At 41.0% G+C, this 16,036-nt stretch overlaps 1 protein-coding gene across 1 annotated transcript; it reads right to left on the bottom strand.

The window, feature by feature from the left end:
* Positions 1-1,965: 1,965 nt before the first annotated feature.
* ND-23 (NADH dehydrogenase (ubiquinone) 23 kDa subunit) lies at positions 1,966-15,489 on the bottom strand. Its single transcript, XM_067159700.2, has 5 exons — positions 15,424-15,489; positions 15,117-15,272; positions 12,821-12,993; positions 9,257-9,385; positions 1,966-2,523 (listed from the first exon to the last, which is right to left on the bottom strand). Exons 1-5 carry the CDS (start codon positions 15,458-15,460, stop codon positions 2,392-2,394), a joined length of 627 nt encoding a protein of 208 aa, XP_067015801.2. The 5' UTR covers positions 15,461-15,489; the 3' UTR covers positions 1,966-2,391.
* Positions 15,490-16,036: the final 547 nt, after the last annotated feature.

Genomic DNA, 16,036 nt, shown 5'->3' with positions numbered 1-16,036 from the left:
TACACATACCTGTCGAAAGAACTGGAGCAAACTGAAGCATTTTAGATTTCACAATCCACTCGCGCGCAATGGTGGTTGCATATGCAGCAAGGTGCATCTTGCCTCGTCTCGAGTTCAAATAATGCACACCTCTAGTATCCAGGTACGTGTACCTACAGTAGCCATCAGGTTCTGTACTTAAACCACTTATTCGTGTACCTACCAGTGCATACAATGCCAGAATGTGTATCCTTCATAATTGTGTCATACTCCGTCAAAATAGACCTTGATAGAAATGAACGCCCTAGTCGCTTCTTGACCCGTATTTATGAAATTGAGAAGGCCCGTGGTTGGCTATTCGCATACTCGGCACAAACATCATTTAGCTCCGACTACCTGTAGGCCTTTACATGTAACTAATCTCATTATTAGACCCGTATTGAACTATGCTATGATATACTAACAATTTGTTGGTTATTTTGATCCAAATAATTTGTATTGAAAAGGTGGATCAAAATAACCAACAAATTGTTAGTATATCATACCTGTAGGCCTACGACATGCTGCTTGCCGCACTATGCGGGGACAACACTCTCGAGATCTCGCTCAAAATTTATCGCGAGAAATGGTGCCTGCTCTAGTCTCGAGAAATCTCGAGACCTCGTCTCAGACTGCCCATCACTATTTTACCACACATCATTGATGATGTAACTTGGAAGAATGTTCAACACATTATACTAAATTATGTCATTCCTCTTTTTTTTTTTTTTATAAATACTGAAATACTGCATGTATCTGAGCTATAGAACACCAATTCTTCATCATAACTGTCTAGAACAAGATTTATGCTCAAAGCACTGGCTTTGTTGAACAGGTTTCAGGTTAACATTTTTTCCAGAATTCTTTTTTTTTGGGAAACTTTGATCCAAATTCAGTTTTTGTCCTTGCAAATATGCTAAAAAGTAGTCTGTCAGCATTACTATTGGGAATGATAAAATGAAAAGCATTACCTTAGAGATTCTGTCATATTTAAGAACACCAGCACTGTCTTGGCAGAACCCATTGAACATCAATTCTCTCCAGCTACTTAAAGAACGGGGAAAAACCTGGGATTTTCAAAAAATACAGGAATACTAAATCTGCTCTGAAAATCAGGAGTGTGGGAGTCTCCCACTTAAACAGGGGGGAGTTGGCAAGTCTGTGAATGCTTCAAATAAGCTGTGTATATCTAGTGGTTCTGGTGCCACGGTCATGTAAGGCAGGGCCTCTCAAATGCCCAAAATCTCACGCGTGCAAACTGAGGCGCAGACATCCTGTGCACAGTGCATCGGTCCCACTCAGCTCAGATTTGGAGCGCTACAGAACAAGTGAGGAAGAGAGAGACAGGCGTGGGGAACACACACACACGGCGTTATTGCTCCAAATCGAGGAGTGGGGGTCTACACTAGTCAACCAAGCGAAGTAGTCTTTTGCACCATGCAATGCACTGGTGCATGCACCCTGAGAGGCCCTGAAGTAAGGCAATACAAAATTAATAGACTTGACCATGGTTCAACTCTGCTTTTGATTTTGAGATAAGAGATGTAGAATCAAATGTGACGAGTGTGTTAGCTGGAATTATGGAGGCATTTAGAAGCTTGCAAACTGAACGCTGAAAGCCACAATAGTTCACAACAAAAATACCATACATACACCAATACTCCATATATTTTTTTCAGTGAAATGGGGTGTCCACATTATTTGAAATCAGGTTGGCACTGCTTTACCTCAAACGACACCCTTATACTATAAGTTGGGTAGGCAACCCATTGATCAGAATTGTTATGAGGTTTGTTTACATTCCCCTGATATTTGTAATGAACTAGTTTCACCTATGCCTTGTAACGCTATTCACTTAACAGAACTGAGGATGACACGCTGTGGGAAGGTGGACATAAAATATATTCTTCTGCTAGTGATGATGAATAGAGGCATCGAAGCATGCAATTACAGTATCAACTTCAATAGCTTATTGCACATCACTTGGAATTTTCATCTCTATCTCATGGCCATACAAAGCAATTTATTAACGCACGAAGACGTGAGGAGTACAGCCTTGATCTGTCTTGGTCTATTACATTAATGTTCTCCAACATAATTCAGTAATGGATTTCAAGTTGTACACAGAATTAAATTAACCCAAACACAAAAAATAAAAATATTTACTAATAAAAATCTGCATGTCCTATTTAAGGATAGATTAGGAAAAAAAGCAATAACATTTGTTATTGTATGATCAAAGTTCTACAATATTTACATTACAGGTGTTCAGTTTTTTTACGTTTTCTTATTATTTTATTTTGTCAACAAACACATGAGTGTAGAATCACTCCAACAATAAATAACTCTACTGCAGCCTTCTTCTATACATCTTCACCGGTACAAATGATCAGCATGGATGTTAGCTGCAATCTCGGATTCCCATTTGTCCCCATTGTTTAGCAACTTCTCTTTGTTGTAGAGGAGCTCCTCATGGGTCTCTGTAGAAAACTCAAAATTGGGACCCTGCAGAAAAAGGGCAAACATGACATGTTTCAAAACAACACCAACCACAATAAGTTCAATAAATTATTTAAGATAATTAGTAATGAAAATTAACCAAAATAATGTTTACGGGAAAAATCTTGAAAAGTTTGTATTTTGTTTCTGTTCCCTATCATAAATCTATGAAATCCGCCCCTTTCCACTACTTACTTAGTCAGTTCCTTTTTAAAATTTGTTTTAGGCATGATGTCTACATGCCAAGTGTAGTGAAATTAAATGATGTACTGAACGTAACAAATTAATCTGTAAGTCACAGAATGCGTGGCTAAATTTCTAGAAAATAGAACTCAGGAATTAGAATATGCCAAGTATTATCTGATCCTGTAACAATTAAGATGGGCATCCTGCAAAGCAGTACTATTAGACCTTTATATATTTTTATGTATGTAAATGATATGAGTAAAGATAAGGCTTTTTGCAGATGAGATGTATAGAGTAATAAATAAATTACAGGATTGTGAGCGACTGTGTCTGCCTCTGTGGTGCAGTGGTTAGTGTGATTAGCTGCCACCCCCGGAGGCCTGGGTTCGATTCCCAGCTCTGCCACGAAATCTGAAAAGTGGTACGAGGGCTGGAACGGGGTCCACTCAGCCTCGGGAGGTCAACTGAGAAGAGGTGGGTTCAATTCCCACCTCAACCATCCTGGAAGTGGTTTTCCCACGGTTTCCCACTTCTCCTCCAGGCAAATGCCGAGATGGTACCTAACTTAAGGCCACGGCCGCTTCCTTCCCTTTTCCTTCCAATCTTCCCATCCCCCCTACAAGGCCCCTGTTCAGCATAGCAGGTGAGGCCGCCTGGACGAGATACTGGTCATCCTCCCCAGTTGTATCCCCCGACCCAATGTATCACGCTCCAGAACACTGCCCTTGAAGCGGTAGAGGTGAGATCCCTCGCAGAGTCCGAGGGGAAAACCAACTCTGGAGGGTAAACAGATGAAGAAGAGCGACTGCAATGAGACCTCGACAATGTTGCGGGATGGATAATGCGATTTTGATAAACAGGACAAAAAGTCCTCTCAGTTTTAATTACTGTGTTGATGGGTTGAGAGAATCTAGGGATCACTGTAAGTACCAAGGTGTTAATACAACAAAAGACCTTCATTGAGGTACTCTCCTCAATGAGGTTATAAATAAAGGTTACAGATCTCTTCATATGATTATGAGGGTATTTAGGATTAGTAATAAGGATGTACAGGAGAGGATGTATGTACACAGAGTGGCCAAAGGTCACGGGAAGGGGTGTCCCATTAGAAGATGTGCCGTGTATGACCCCTGAGCGTTGCGGCTGGCTGCGGCATAGCTGAGCAGACTGTCACAGACACCAGTGTCGTGAAGACGGCAAAACGTTGCAAATTAACCGACTCTGAACGTGGGATGATCATCGGCACACAGCGCATGGGTCATAGCATTGTGGAGATTACAAGTGAATTCAGGTTTCCGAGGTCAACAGTGTCTAGGAGGGATCTTCAATATACCGGAAAGATAATGTTACCAACCATGAAAACCGCCGCTCAGGAATAATGGGCGCTCGATGGACTACTGTGAGTCAGATCACCGCCCAGTTGAATGTTGCGAGTCAGGAGCCCATTTCTATCAGGACTCTAAGGAGGCAACTGCACCGCATAGGCTTCACCAGCCGACGACCAACTTGCGTTCCTTCACTGACACCTTGACACAGAGCTCGACGACGTGCATGGGCCTGCGAACATCAGCATGTGGTATGGTATGGTCCGATGAATCCTGGTTGCAGTTGTATCGAGCTGATGGGCGCGGGAGAGTGCATGAAGCTATGGATCTTGCGTGTCAACAAGGTTGTGTCCAGGTGGGAGGTGGCTCAGTTCTGGTCTGGGCAGCATTCTCAGTGTTGCAATTAGGCCTCACTGTCCGGCTGCAGCGAGCGCTGACAGGTGCACATTGTGTGGATATTCTTTCAGACCATCTGCATCCCTTTTTGGCCCTAGAGTACCCCGATGGAGATGCCATGTTTCAACAGGACAATCCGCCATGTCACAGCTCTGTGGTGGTACGCAGGCGGTTACAGGAGCACTCCAGTGAAGTTACGACCATGGATTGGCCCTGCAGATCCCCCGATCTTAATCCATCGAGCATTTATGGGGTGGTATCGATGTTAGTGTATGCTCCATGAAACCCGCACCAACTACACAAGACCCATTGCGGGTAGCAGTGCAAGATGCGTGGTTCCAGATCCTTACAGAACGATTCCAACATCTTCTAGAGTCGATGCCTCGCCTTATTGCTGCCGTTTTGAGGGTTCGTGGAGAAGCAACTCATTATTAACATCACATTCAGTGTCTTCCCATGACTTCTGGCCACTCAGTGTAAGCCTCTGGTAAGACCCCAAGTAGAGTATCTAACACTTTGTTGTCTTCTTTCTCCTCATGCAATTTTTTGAATGCTGTGACCTCATGATAATATTTTTCAGTCTTATAGAATATTATGGTTTTAACATTATTGTTTCATAGTTAAAATGACATTAAGCTGTCAAAATACATTCGATTTTACGAAATGGACGAAATTACAAAGGAGACAAAGGAAGCATATGGGAATAAGGAGATTAAGTTATTACTATTTGCAGATGATATTTTGGTCTGGGGTACAAACAGCAAAGGAGTACAAGAAGTTACACTGAAAATTAAAAAGCATGGTATGAAAATCAGTGCAGAGCAAAGCAAAACCATTGTGATATCACGAGGAGAAAGACAAATGAAAGGCAGTGTGAAATTTGGTGGTCAAAGCCTTGAAATTATTGACAGTTTCAAATAGCTAGGGAGTGAATTAATGCAGAATACAAGGCTGGACATGGACATTCGCAAGAGAAGCAACAGGACGAAGCATTCTACCAGAGTGTACGAAAACTAGTCTGTAACAAGGAAGTACCAAGGAAGTGTAAAGAGATAATGTACAAAATGTATTATGCACCCATACTGACCCAGACTCAGGTACAAGGACATGGTGAAGATTGACATTCAACAGCGAGGACATACTTTGGAAAGCATCGAAGAAGGAGAGAAGTTCAGAGACCACAGGTGGTGGAGAAGCCTCGTTCGCCGAACCATCACTTAAGATGGAACGACGTGGGATATGTATGTATGTAATGTATTAACTCATGCAGCTGAGACCTGGACAGTGACAAGTAGGGATGAGAGTAGAATTCAGGCCAGCAAAATGAAATACCTAAAAAGTATGATAGGAAAGACAGATGGAGAAACGAAGATGCGAGAAAAGGGGTTGGAATAGAAAACCTAAATGAGAGACTTGATAGGAGTAAGCTAAGATGGTTTGGACATGTAAAGAGGATGGAGTAGGAAACATACCTGCAACTTTTGAAAAGAGAAATCCAGAATATCCTTAAGCAGAATTTTTTTTTTTGCTAGTTGCTTTACGTCGCACCGACACAGATAGGCCTTATGGCGACGATGGGATAGGAAAGGCCTAGGAGTTGGAAGGAATTGGCCGTAGCCTTAATTAAGGTACAGCCCCAGCATTTGCCTGGTGTGAAAATGGGAAACCACGGAAAACCATCTTCAGGGCTGCCGACAGTGGGGCTCGAACCCACGATCTCCCGGATGCAAGCTCACAGCCGCGCGCCTCTACGCGCACGGCCAACTCGCCCGGTCAGAAATTTTTTAACAACATGTGCATGCATAACAGTCTTGAGACATAATGAAAAAAACGGAAGGAGGGGGATTACAAACAACACTAATACAAGTCAAATACTGTAGAACCATGATGCATCGTTCCTGGAACTGTCATTTTCCCGTATTCATTGTTGAATTTATTCAGTCCAAAAATGTTCCATATAAATCAATGTTAAATTTCCACGGATCTATCGTTTCTCGGACTATCGTTTTATTGCACTGATCGTCTAAAAATTATTTGTCCTCGGTCACAATTTTCCCGCATTGATCAATCGTACATACGTAAGAGAAACATACGCAACATTTATTTCGAATTTAGTGGGACTGCTCAATACTCTTAGCATATAATAGCGGCAAGATGTTACGCGAGAATGTACAAGCGATTCGGAGTTGCTAGTCTTGAACAAAGATCTTGTAGGCTGGAGTGCTGTGCGCAGGTTATTCACGCGCAACCTCACTACGAGCCTCCTGGTGCGAACGCTTCTCCTCAACCCACTAACCGACCCCTAGAAGTATTCTCATTAACAAGAATTAAAACGTAGACAGCGTAAAACTCAAATATGCCACCATTTTCTGTGTTAGTATAGGCTGGCTAAGACTGCCAACTTTGCTGAAAAAAAAAGAGAAAATCATGCAGTGCACCAGATTCGTTTCAATTACTTACAGGGTGATTAATCGCGTCGTACCTTGTGGAGTGTGTGGGATGCTAGAGGCCTGTTAACCACTTTGTTACCCTCTGCCCAATAGTCTTGTTACAAGCCGGACCTAACCAAGCCAGACCAATAAAATTTTCTCATACCCTAGTCTTGTAATTTGTTCCTAAGTTGGCAGCTTCGCACAAGCTGCTGTGACATCATTTGAGACGCACCGCATTGAATTTCTAACCTCTGTGACATCGTCTGATCTGAGGGAGCCGCACCGTGTTGAGTATCTAACCTACCGTTCGCAAAGGGTCTAGGGAATCTTTTCCTAAATACAGTTTATCGCCCTAATATCCACATATATCTTTAATTTGCAATAAGAGAACTGAACTTAAAGGTTTTCAATTATTACGAAATGTGTAAAGAAAAGTGAAACAAAACGGCGTAAAAGTCACGCTTTCTATTTTCACCTCGTAGGCCTATATCATGGTTGGAATATTTTGATACAGTTATGTATAGTATGAGCTATATGGTTAGCACGTGTTGGCCTTTGGTTCAAGGGGTCTCGATTGGGGTGAGGATTTTAACTTTCCTCGGTTAATTCCAATGGTGCGGGGGCTGTCTGTTTGCCGAATTAAACATTAATATTCATCTTAGGTAGGGCTGCATTTTCATATGCACGTTGATCGCCTATCACGTGACAACTCGAAAGACCTGCACCCAGCTCCGGAGGCCATGTGCCATTATTGTTGTTCTTATAATAATAATAAATAAATAAATAATAATAACAATAATATATTTACATAACGGAAAATGTCCCAATACAGTACCCGTATTTTATTATTTTGCTTTCCCCCTATTTTTTATGTTGCCCGCATTTATAGTTATCCCGCATCCGTCGTCAATTTCCCCTGCCCTCTGAAAAAAACGATGCATCGAGGTTTTACTGTATATGTTATTATCAACCCTGAAATTAAATACAAGAAGTTACATCTTGATGAGTGCTCATCTGTTTTCAATTAACACTGGGAACACTTTCCATGATCGTATAAAACAAGGAAATTAAGCAGAATATGCCTCACGAAAAGACTGATAATATTGTTTCTTAATAACTCGTTACGAACACCACTAAAAATATTAAATTGCTTAGAAATTCTTCACACAATTCCACGACTTTCAGAACTACCACCAATGTTACGCACACAAACAAAGCCCTTCAGCTGCTACGAAGCACGACGCAGTTACTAAAGTTGTTTTATATAAATTCAGAGCCTGCTACTTTTTACGGATTTTTTTTCTTCAAAATCGCAGCCTGCTACTTGTTTGGGAACATCTCATTGAATGAAGTTACAGTTAAGGTCGAACAGGTGACAAAAGCACGGTGATAATCGATAATGTGATTATCGATACATTTACCAGTCGAATTCAAACACTGTGTCTCGTATTACCAGCTACTCAAGAAGCAAGTATAAATAACCACCTAATCGATACTTTATTATTGCCTCAGGCAAAAGTGAATATAAATTTGTCGTCATCTAAAATAACATACGAGGGAGGAGGGAGATTGGGCTGTGCTTCTGCGACAAAACTCTACTTCCCTTCTCTCCAGAGCTTTGCATGAACTGTCAGCCTGCGTCACATCGTTACTTCACCAGGTCGCGCTCAAAGACAGACCCTCTAGAAAGCGCAGAATAAACATCTTTTCCAAACAAGAACGAGAGGCAAGATGTCCTGTTCTGATGACCTCCATTTTTTTTACAAAGGAGTCTCCAAAGAACTTTTATTTGTGCTTATTGTCCTAATGTTTTTTCTTCTCAATTCTTTCTTTATACAGCTGAAGAGGACCTGTAAGTGTTAATTTATATTCAATTTTGCCTGAGGCAATAATAAAGTATCGATTAGGTGGTTATTTATTCTTACTTCTTGATTACACTCATCGATATGGTCATGAAATGGACAGCTTGTAATATTACCAGCTACTATCGAAAGTCAAACAAATCAGATTTGAACGCAGAAAGCGAAACCAAGCGCGGATTTTCAAAATCCATACAATAACAATGTTCATCCGCACAACCGTAAAACAAACTCAAAATACGTACATTTTACGGAAAAACCGGAATACTTGGCAGGTATGAGGAAAGAATACCAAAACAAATGGAGATGAATTTCGAGGGAAAGAGAGTGAGAGGGAAATCTATAACAAGGTGTATCGATTCAATAAAGAGGAGTGCAAGAAGAAGAAACGTGGACTGGAACAAAATGATAGAAGAATGGTGGAAGGAGAGAGGAAGGTAAAACGCCACAAATGTCCCAACCTGGCAGGAGCTGGATAAGAGGAAATGATGATGATGATGATGACGAGTTGCCTATTAGCGAACATATGAACTGTGCCTACCTCCACAATGGCATCTACAGGACAGGCTTCTTGACAGAAACCACAATAGATACACTTGGTCATGTCAATATCATAGCGTGTTGTTCGTCTGCTGCCATCGGCTCGCTCCTCTGCTTCTATAGTGATTGCCTGTGAACAGAAATATTCACAAAGTTTTAAAAAACACAGAGAGAAAGGTATTAGAAATTGTAAAAGAACAAGTAAACTCTATCAGAGACCCAAACCTCGGTGGATCAAAGTAACACCACTGCATAAAGATTTGATTGCATGTATCCTAAAGATATGTTTTGCTTTGGTGTATAATAACAATAGTACTCAAACTTTTGTGATTACACCACCATGTCTCATTGCAGTGTAAAATGGATTCATTCTTGGTGTCGGGGTTTGCTTATCCCTTTTCTCGAAGATAACCAAGGTCTACCAATTTAGCACTAGAGAGCCAGAGTGCCGCAGGTAGTAAATTTCTTCATATTTCTTTCAAGTGTATTTTCTCTCCAAAATTCAGAATGTGAGTATTCACTACAAATAGGCTAACGATGGGCCACTACTTTGACCAGAGCAGAACACAGCTTTCTGTACTGTAAGGCCTGGTCACATTCCTAGCAGGAACTTAAAAGATTCTGTACATCCTCTTCAAGTTTGTATATATTTTCAAGCAGTGTCATTTTAGACACAAATCATGCTCAAACTCCTACATGATCCTGGGTATAGAAACAGCAGACAGTAGCAAGGTGATTGCCAAGCCACTGAGGTTCCCACTCCTTCAAATTTCTACATGATCCTGGGTACAGAAACAGCAAACAGTAGCAAGGTGAGTGCCAAGCCACTGTGGTTCCCACTTCTTGTTGCTCAGCAACCTATGACTTGTACATGCATGCACAGAAATTGTGACCTTATGTAAACAAAGCATGGCGTCCCCCCCACCTCCTTGCTTAATGCATTGCTACAGATAGACAGCCCACTACAAGAATTTGTTGCGATGAAATGGAGACAGTGGCGGATGTATAGCAAAAGACACACTTGCCTTCAATACTACCCCTTCACTCCCTCCCCTCCTTTTCAGCACGGGAATGGGGCAGTGGTAATTGTTTATGTCGGAACACCATTTCTGTGTGTACGTGTACAGGCCTGTATCACCATTAGCTGATTCTCCTGACTGTGATCTGTGCCACAGCATGTCGGCGAGAGGGGTCTTATATTGTCTCTGACAAGAATCAGAAAGGAGATGACACCAATAACCAGCTCAACTGGACATGAGAACACCAAATTCCAGCACCCTGGGCTGATTGCAGAAACTGTATTTAGACAATGTTTACGGTCATTAATCACTTAGACACTGTCTAAAACTGATGTTCAACCGGCCATGTTTAAACACTGCCAAGAACACTGTTTAACCTCAAATTTTATGAGTGAATCACAATCAAGAGGTTATGTACCATGAAACATGTGACAGTCCGGTAACCGTCAACTTGACTACAATATTATTGGCAACCGATATATTTTATTATATTTGGAATAATTTCCCTGGAATTATAGGTCACTTCGACTACACCTGTATCAGAATAACTTGCCCTGATCATTACAGGGCTGTTACCTCTACACTAATGTATGTGATATATATATATATATATATATATATAAGATATTACATCATTGGCTGTCAGATACATCAACCGGGAGGGATTCAGTAATTACATTTACTGCTAAGTAAGTTTTTTGTGGATAATCGTTGCGCTAATTCAGATAATTTTTCGGCAATGATAAGATAGGAAAAGGCAAGGACTAGGAAGGAAGACTGTGGCCACAACAACAGCCCCAGTATTTGCCTGATGTAAAAATGGGGAAACTATGGAAAACAATCTTCAGTGCTGCCGATGGTGTGTTTCGAACGTGTGATCTCTAGAATGCAATCTGCATCTATATGGGCCGTACAACTCATTCGGTTAACATAGTAATATACTGTAGTTTCATCTTTCCTTCGCAGAAGCTATTTAGATTACGCTCACCATAACAGCACTATAATCGAATTTACACCTCCTTGTATGGTGGCATGTAGCTTTAATGTTGATATTAAAGGGGCCCATAGACGTGCAATATTATTGTGCAATATCGGGGTTTGTGCAATATAATTGATAGTGTGCACTTCGTATTGAAGGGTTGTGCAATATATTGTACGAAATCAAAGAAGTTTGAAATATATTGCACAAACCACAAAATACTGTGCCGTGTGTTGGCAACATTGTGCAATATCCCGTCCTCCCGCGAGAACGTATCGTGACAGGAGGAGAAAAGGTTTCTTTTGGAGTTTATCGAAGTGTACCATGACCTTCCGGCTCTATGGGACGTTACGAGCAAAGATTACAGTAATCGCGTTAAAAAAAGTGAACAGTACGAGGTGCTTATTGATAAATATCGCGAAAAACACCCGAACGCCGATAAACAAGAAGTTATTAAAAAATCAATTCACTGCGTAATAGTATTCTTTTTCTCGATTTGAGGCATAACCAAAGCGATAAGTTCATCAAAAAATTTAACATTCATGCACAGAAAGTTTCGAAAATCATTTGGCTCGCATTTTCTCAGTTCAGTGAGTAAAGTTTCATGAGTGTACCTTTCTCTGTCCAGAAACCACTGTTTGGTCCTTGTCCTCCTTTTCCGTTTCTGCTTCTTTTTGGCACTTACGCCCACGGCGAGCAAAACTCAGCAAAGATCAGTGTCACTGAACATGTTCACCAAACAAAATAACGGCATGGACTGACTATATATTGCAACGCATATTGTACGTCTGTGACCGCTTTGCATAATATATTGTACAACCCTTCAATATTAAGTACACACTATCAGTTATATTGCACAAACCCCGATAATGCGCAATAATATTGCACGTCTATGGGCAGATAACAATATATTGCACAATCCATTTTGCGCAATAATATTGCACGTCTATGGGCCCCTTATGAGATTGTAATTCCACTGAAAACAATATTCTTATCTGTGGGCAAGTCATGTTCATTCTTAGCCATCTTTGAGTAATGTGCAGGAAGACACCGGCTGATGGCGCACGCACCGACGAATTTCATTGGTTGATATAGATGTTGATTCCCATAGGGAATCTGAAATATTTGTCCTGAATGAGTAAATTTATAATACCAATATAAATGGTCCGTTATTGGACATTATAAATTTTCCAGCTAACTCATTCTTGGGTGCCAGCGTTTTGCCCTCGTGTGCTGGAAAATTTATAATGTCCAATAACGGACCATTTATATTGAATTTCATTGGTTGCGACAAGCAATGAGTTGCATGGAAGATACTTTTATTTCCATTTTCGAACCAACATTGAAAGTTTACACGATGTATAGCTAAACACTGGCCGAACATGGTATATGCAATGGAAGATCATGCTCGATTTAGACATTGTTTAGGTAGATGTCTAAGACTTAAAACTAGTCATCGTTTTTTGCAATCAGACCCCTCTGTTTAAAGAATATGAAAGAAATGAAGTCGCCCAGTCACACATAAGTACATAAAATATACCTCTTAACAGAAAAAGTAGACATATACCTGAGCAGGACAAATTGCTTCACACAGCTTGCAAGCAATACACCGTTCCTCTCCTGAAGGATATCTCCTCAAAGCATGTTCACCCCGAAAACGAGGACTTAGCGGCCCCTTCTCAAATGGATAATTGATTGTAGCTGGTTCCTTAAATATGTGAGCAAGAGTCACTCCAGCACCTGAGAAAGAAAATCATATACACATTTTAGTTTCAAGTAAGGGTAAATTAAAGAGGGAGGAATCCAACATGGTGCAGTTCATATGACTTCACAGCATGTTACACTTAGAAACTTCGGTCAAGCTAGTGACAAGACCTGTGTCTGTACTGGTTAGGTCAGGGTAGCGAGAAGACCACTGGTCTGGATTGGTTAGTTCCAGCTAGTGACAAAACCACTGTATGGACAGGTTAGGTCAGCATAGCGACAAGACCATTGGTCTAGATTAGTTAGGTCCAGCTAGGACAAGCCGACTGATCTGGATTGGTTAGGTCCAGCAAGTACAAACCCATTGGTTAGGACTGGTTAGGTCCAGCTAGGGTCAAGCCCAGTGATCTGGAATGGTTAGGTCCAGCTAGTGACAAGACCACTGGGCTGGGGGCAAGTACAAGGGGTCTGGGGGTGTTAGCTCCTAGGTTAGAGTCACGAAGCAGCCCACAGACTCCAGTATCCCTTGTGACAATACTGGCTAGTGACAAGACCATTGGTTAGTTACATTGCAGATACTGTAACTACATCTGCCTCACGCCACAACACATCAAACTCCACTACGTAGTAGTAGTGGACCGCACAGTGCGAGCTCTATCAGAAAAAATAGAAAATCCCCTGCAACCAACAGGAACACAGGAAACGGTCATATTTTCGAGATATTCAGAGACTGACATAGCGTTGGTTTTAAATGTGTTTTATACAAGTACGAATACATCTAGGGGTGGGTTGGTGGGTCTCTGGCATTAATAAAGAAAGGATCTCTCCTCCACACTACTCCAAGTATCGTTTAACATCAGTTTTGGATAATTTTTCTCCTTCCTAAACATCCACCCCAGATAGTAAAGTGTAACATAAGAACCATGAAAAAAGTATTAATAACTTACAATACTTATAAAATAATATGCATCAGTGTTCTCCCTAGGATATTTTTGATGGGCGCACCGTCCTGCCATTTTAACAGGCTGCCCAGCTAACATAACCTAGGAAATTGCTAGTTACATAATATTCACACACATTTGAATCACTGGGTGCACCAAATTAAAATGTACATACTATAAAACTGTTCATTTATATGATAAAATCTTCATTATTATCAGCATAATTGCCTCGATTACATCGGAGGTTAAATGTTTAGCTTGACTGTCATGTAGTGTAGTGCTCGAGCAGTGTCTGGATTAATGTGGAATCACATGCGAGCGTTCGATTCCGCATGACCTCACAACCCCATGTGGCACTCCGAAGCAACCAAGTGGTAAGCTCCAGTGTTTCATGATTATGCTACTTGCTTTATGTCGCACCGACACAGATAGGCCTTATTGCGACGATAGGATAGGAAAGGCCTAGGAATTGGAAGGAACCGGCTGTGACCTTAATTAAGGTACAGCCCCAGCATTTGCCTGGTGTGAAAATGGGGAAACCACGGAAAACCATCTTCAGGGCTGCCGACAGTGGGGCTCGAATCCACTATCTCCCGATTACTGGACACTGGCCGCACTTAAGCGACTGCAGCTATCGAGCTCGATACATGATTATGAACGAGCGGTAGTCGAACCCCACTTTCGGCAGCCCTGAAGACGGTTTTCTGTGGTTTCTCATTTTCACACCAGGCAAATGCTGGGGCTGTACCTTAAAAGGCCACGACCACTTCCTTCCCACTCCTAGGCCCTTCCTATCCCATCGTTGCCATAAGACCTATCTCTGTCGGTGCGACGTACAGCAACTTGGAAAAGAAAAAAAAACTAGCAGTAGAACACTATAAGTTCAAAATACTGTTATGTCTTGTTCGTGATAACACTAAAATAGTTATATTTTGCTTTTAATGTTTACCTGTCTGAATATTATTGTTAATACCCTGAGGGGAATAAATAGCATATTCATTTTTAATGATGTAATATTCCCTTTCCGGCTACTCATTTCTGCCACCCAGCTGACGAATATTTCTGGGGAGAACACTGCATATAATAGTAAGATCAGTTTCCATCACATCAAACGTAATGTTTTAAAAAACGTACTGTACGTAGTTTTAACCCTTATATAATACCATTGGCTGAATGAATTTTAAAAATAAAACAGGTTAGATCGGTCTACGACTTTACCTCGAAACAATTCCGTCCAAAACATAGTTTGTGCGGCTCTATTAGTGATGTCCTTCATATCCATACTCGGCTCTTCTACGGCTACATATTTGTAATAGTCCTGTGACTGTGAATCTGACGACATCTGCAGTGAGGGAAACAAAAGCCTCGGAGAAACTGAAATGAAACAGGTTAGAAAGCAAGCAATCTTAAACATCCAATTAAGAATATTTCTTAAATGATATCGATTAGAAACTGTAATATGACATATTCGGTTTGTTCTCGCGTATAAGAAAATAAAATGATTCGCTGAAAAATATATTTTTACCTCTTCTGCTTAAAGAATATATCCTTAAGGCTGCCATGATGAATTGACCTACGACGACCAAGTTAACCAACCCTTAAGTAACAACTACACAAAAATTAATATTATTGCCAATGCTAGAACAGAAAATTTTCTTTTCATTGTGCCTGAGAATCTGAGAACTCTATCGTCGATTGTTGAAACTTGAAAAGAAATAGGTTATAACCTATTTTTTGAAAGCAATGAATGAAATAATTATATATATTTTTTAATATTGTTACATAATGATGTAACATCGCACTAACAAATAGAAAGGTTTCGGTGGTGCAAGGATGGGTCAGGGCTAGGAATGGGAAGGTAGCGGCCGTGGCCTTACGGTACAGTCCCAGTATTTGCCTGATGTGAAAATAGGAAATGACGGAAAACAATCTTCAGGGGTGCCGACGGTGGGATTCGAACCCGTTATCTCCCAAATGTAAGCTCACAGGTACGCAACCCTAACCGGATGGCCAACTCTCTCGGTTCATATATATTTTATTTAGAAGTAATGCGCACAAATTGTGAATAACATAGTCATATGTAAGATTAAGCAGTAGTCGGAGATGCACCATTTACCACAAAAGTCAATGCCTGACTT

Source organism: Anabrus simplex, chromosome X (assembly GCF_040414725.1).
Source record: "Anabrus simplex isolate iqAnaSimp1 chromosome X, ASM4041472v1, whole genome shotgun sequence".
In the NCBI taxonomy this organism is placed as follows: Eukaryota; Metazoa; Arthropoda; class Insecta; order Orthoptera; family Tettigoniidae; genus Anabrus; species Anabrus simplex.
The sequence above is the reverse complement of the archived record's forward strand: the minus strand, read 5'-3'. Positions and strand labels throughout refer to the sequence as shown.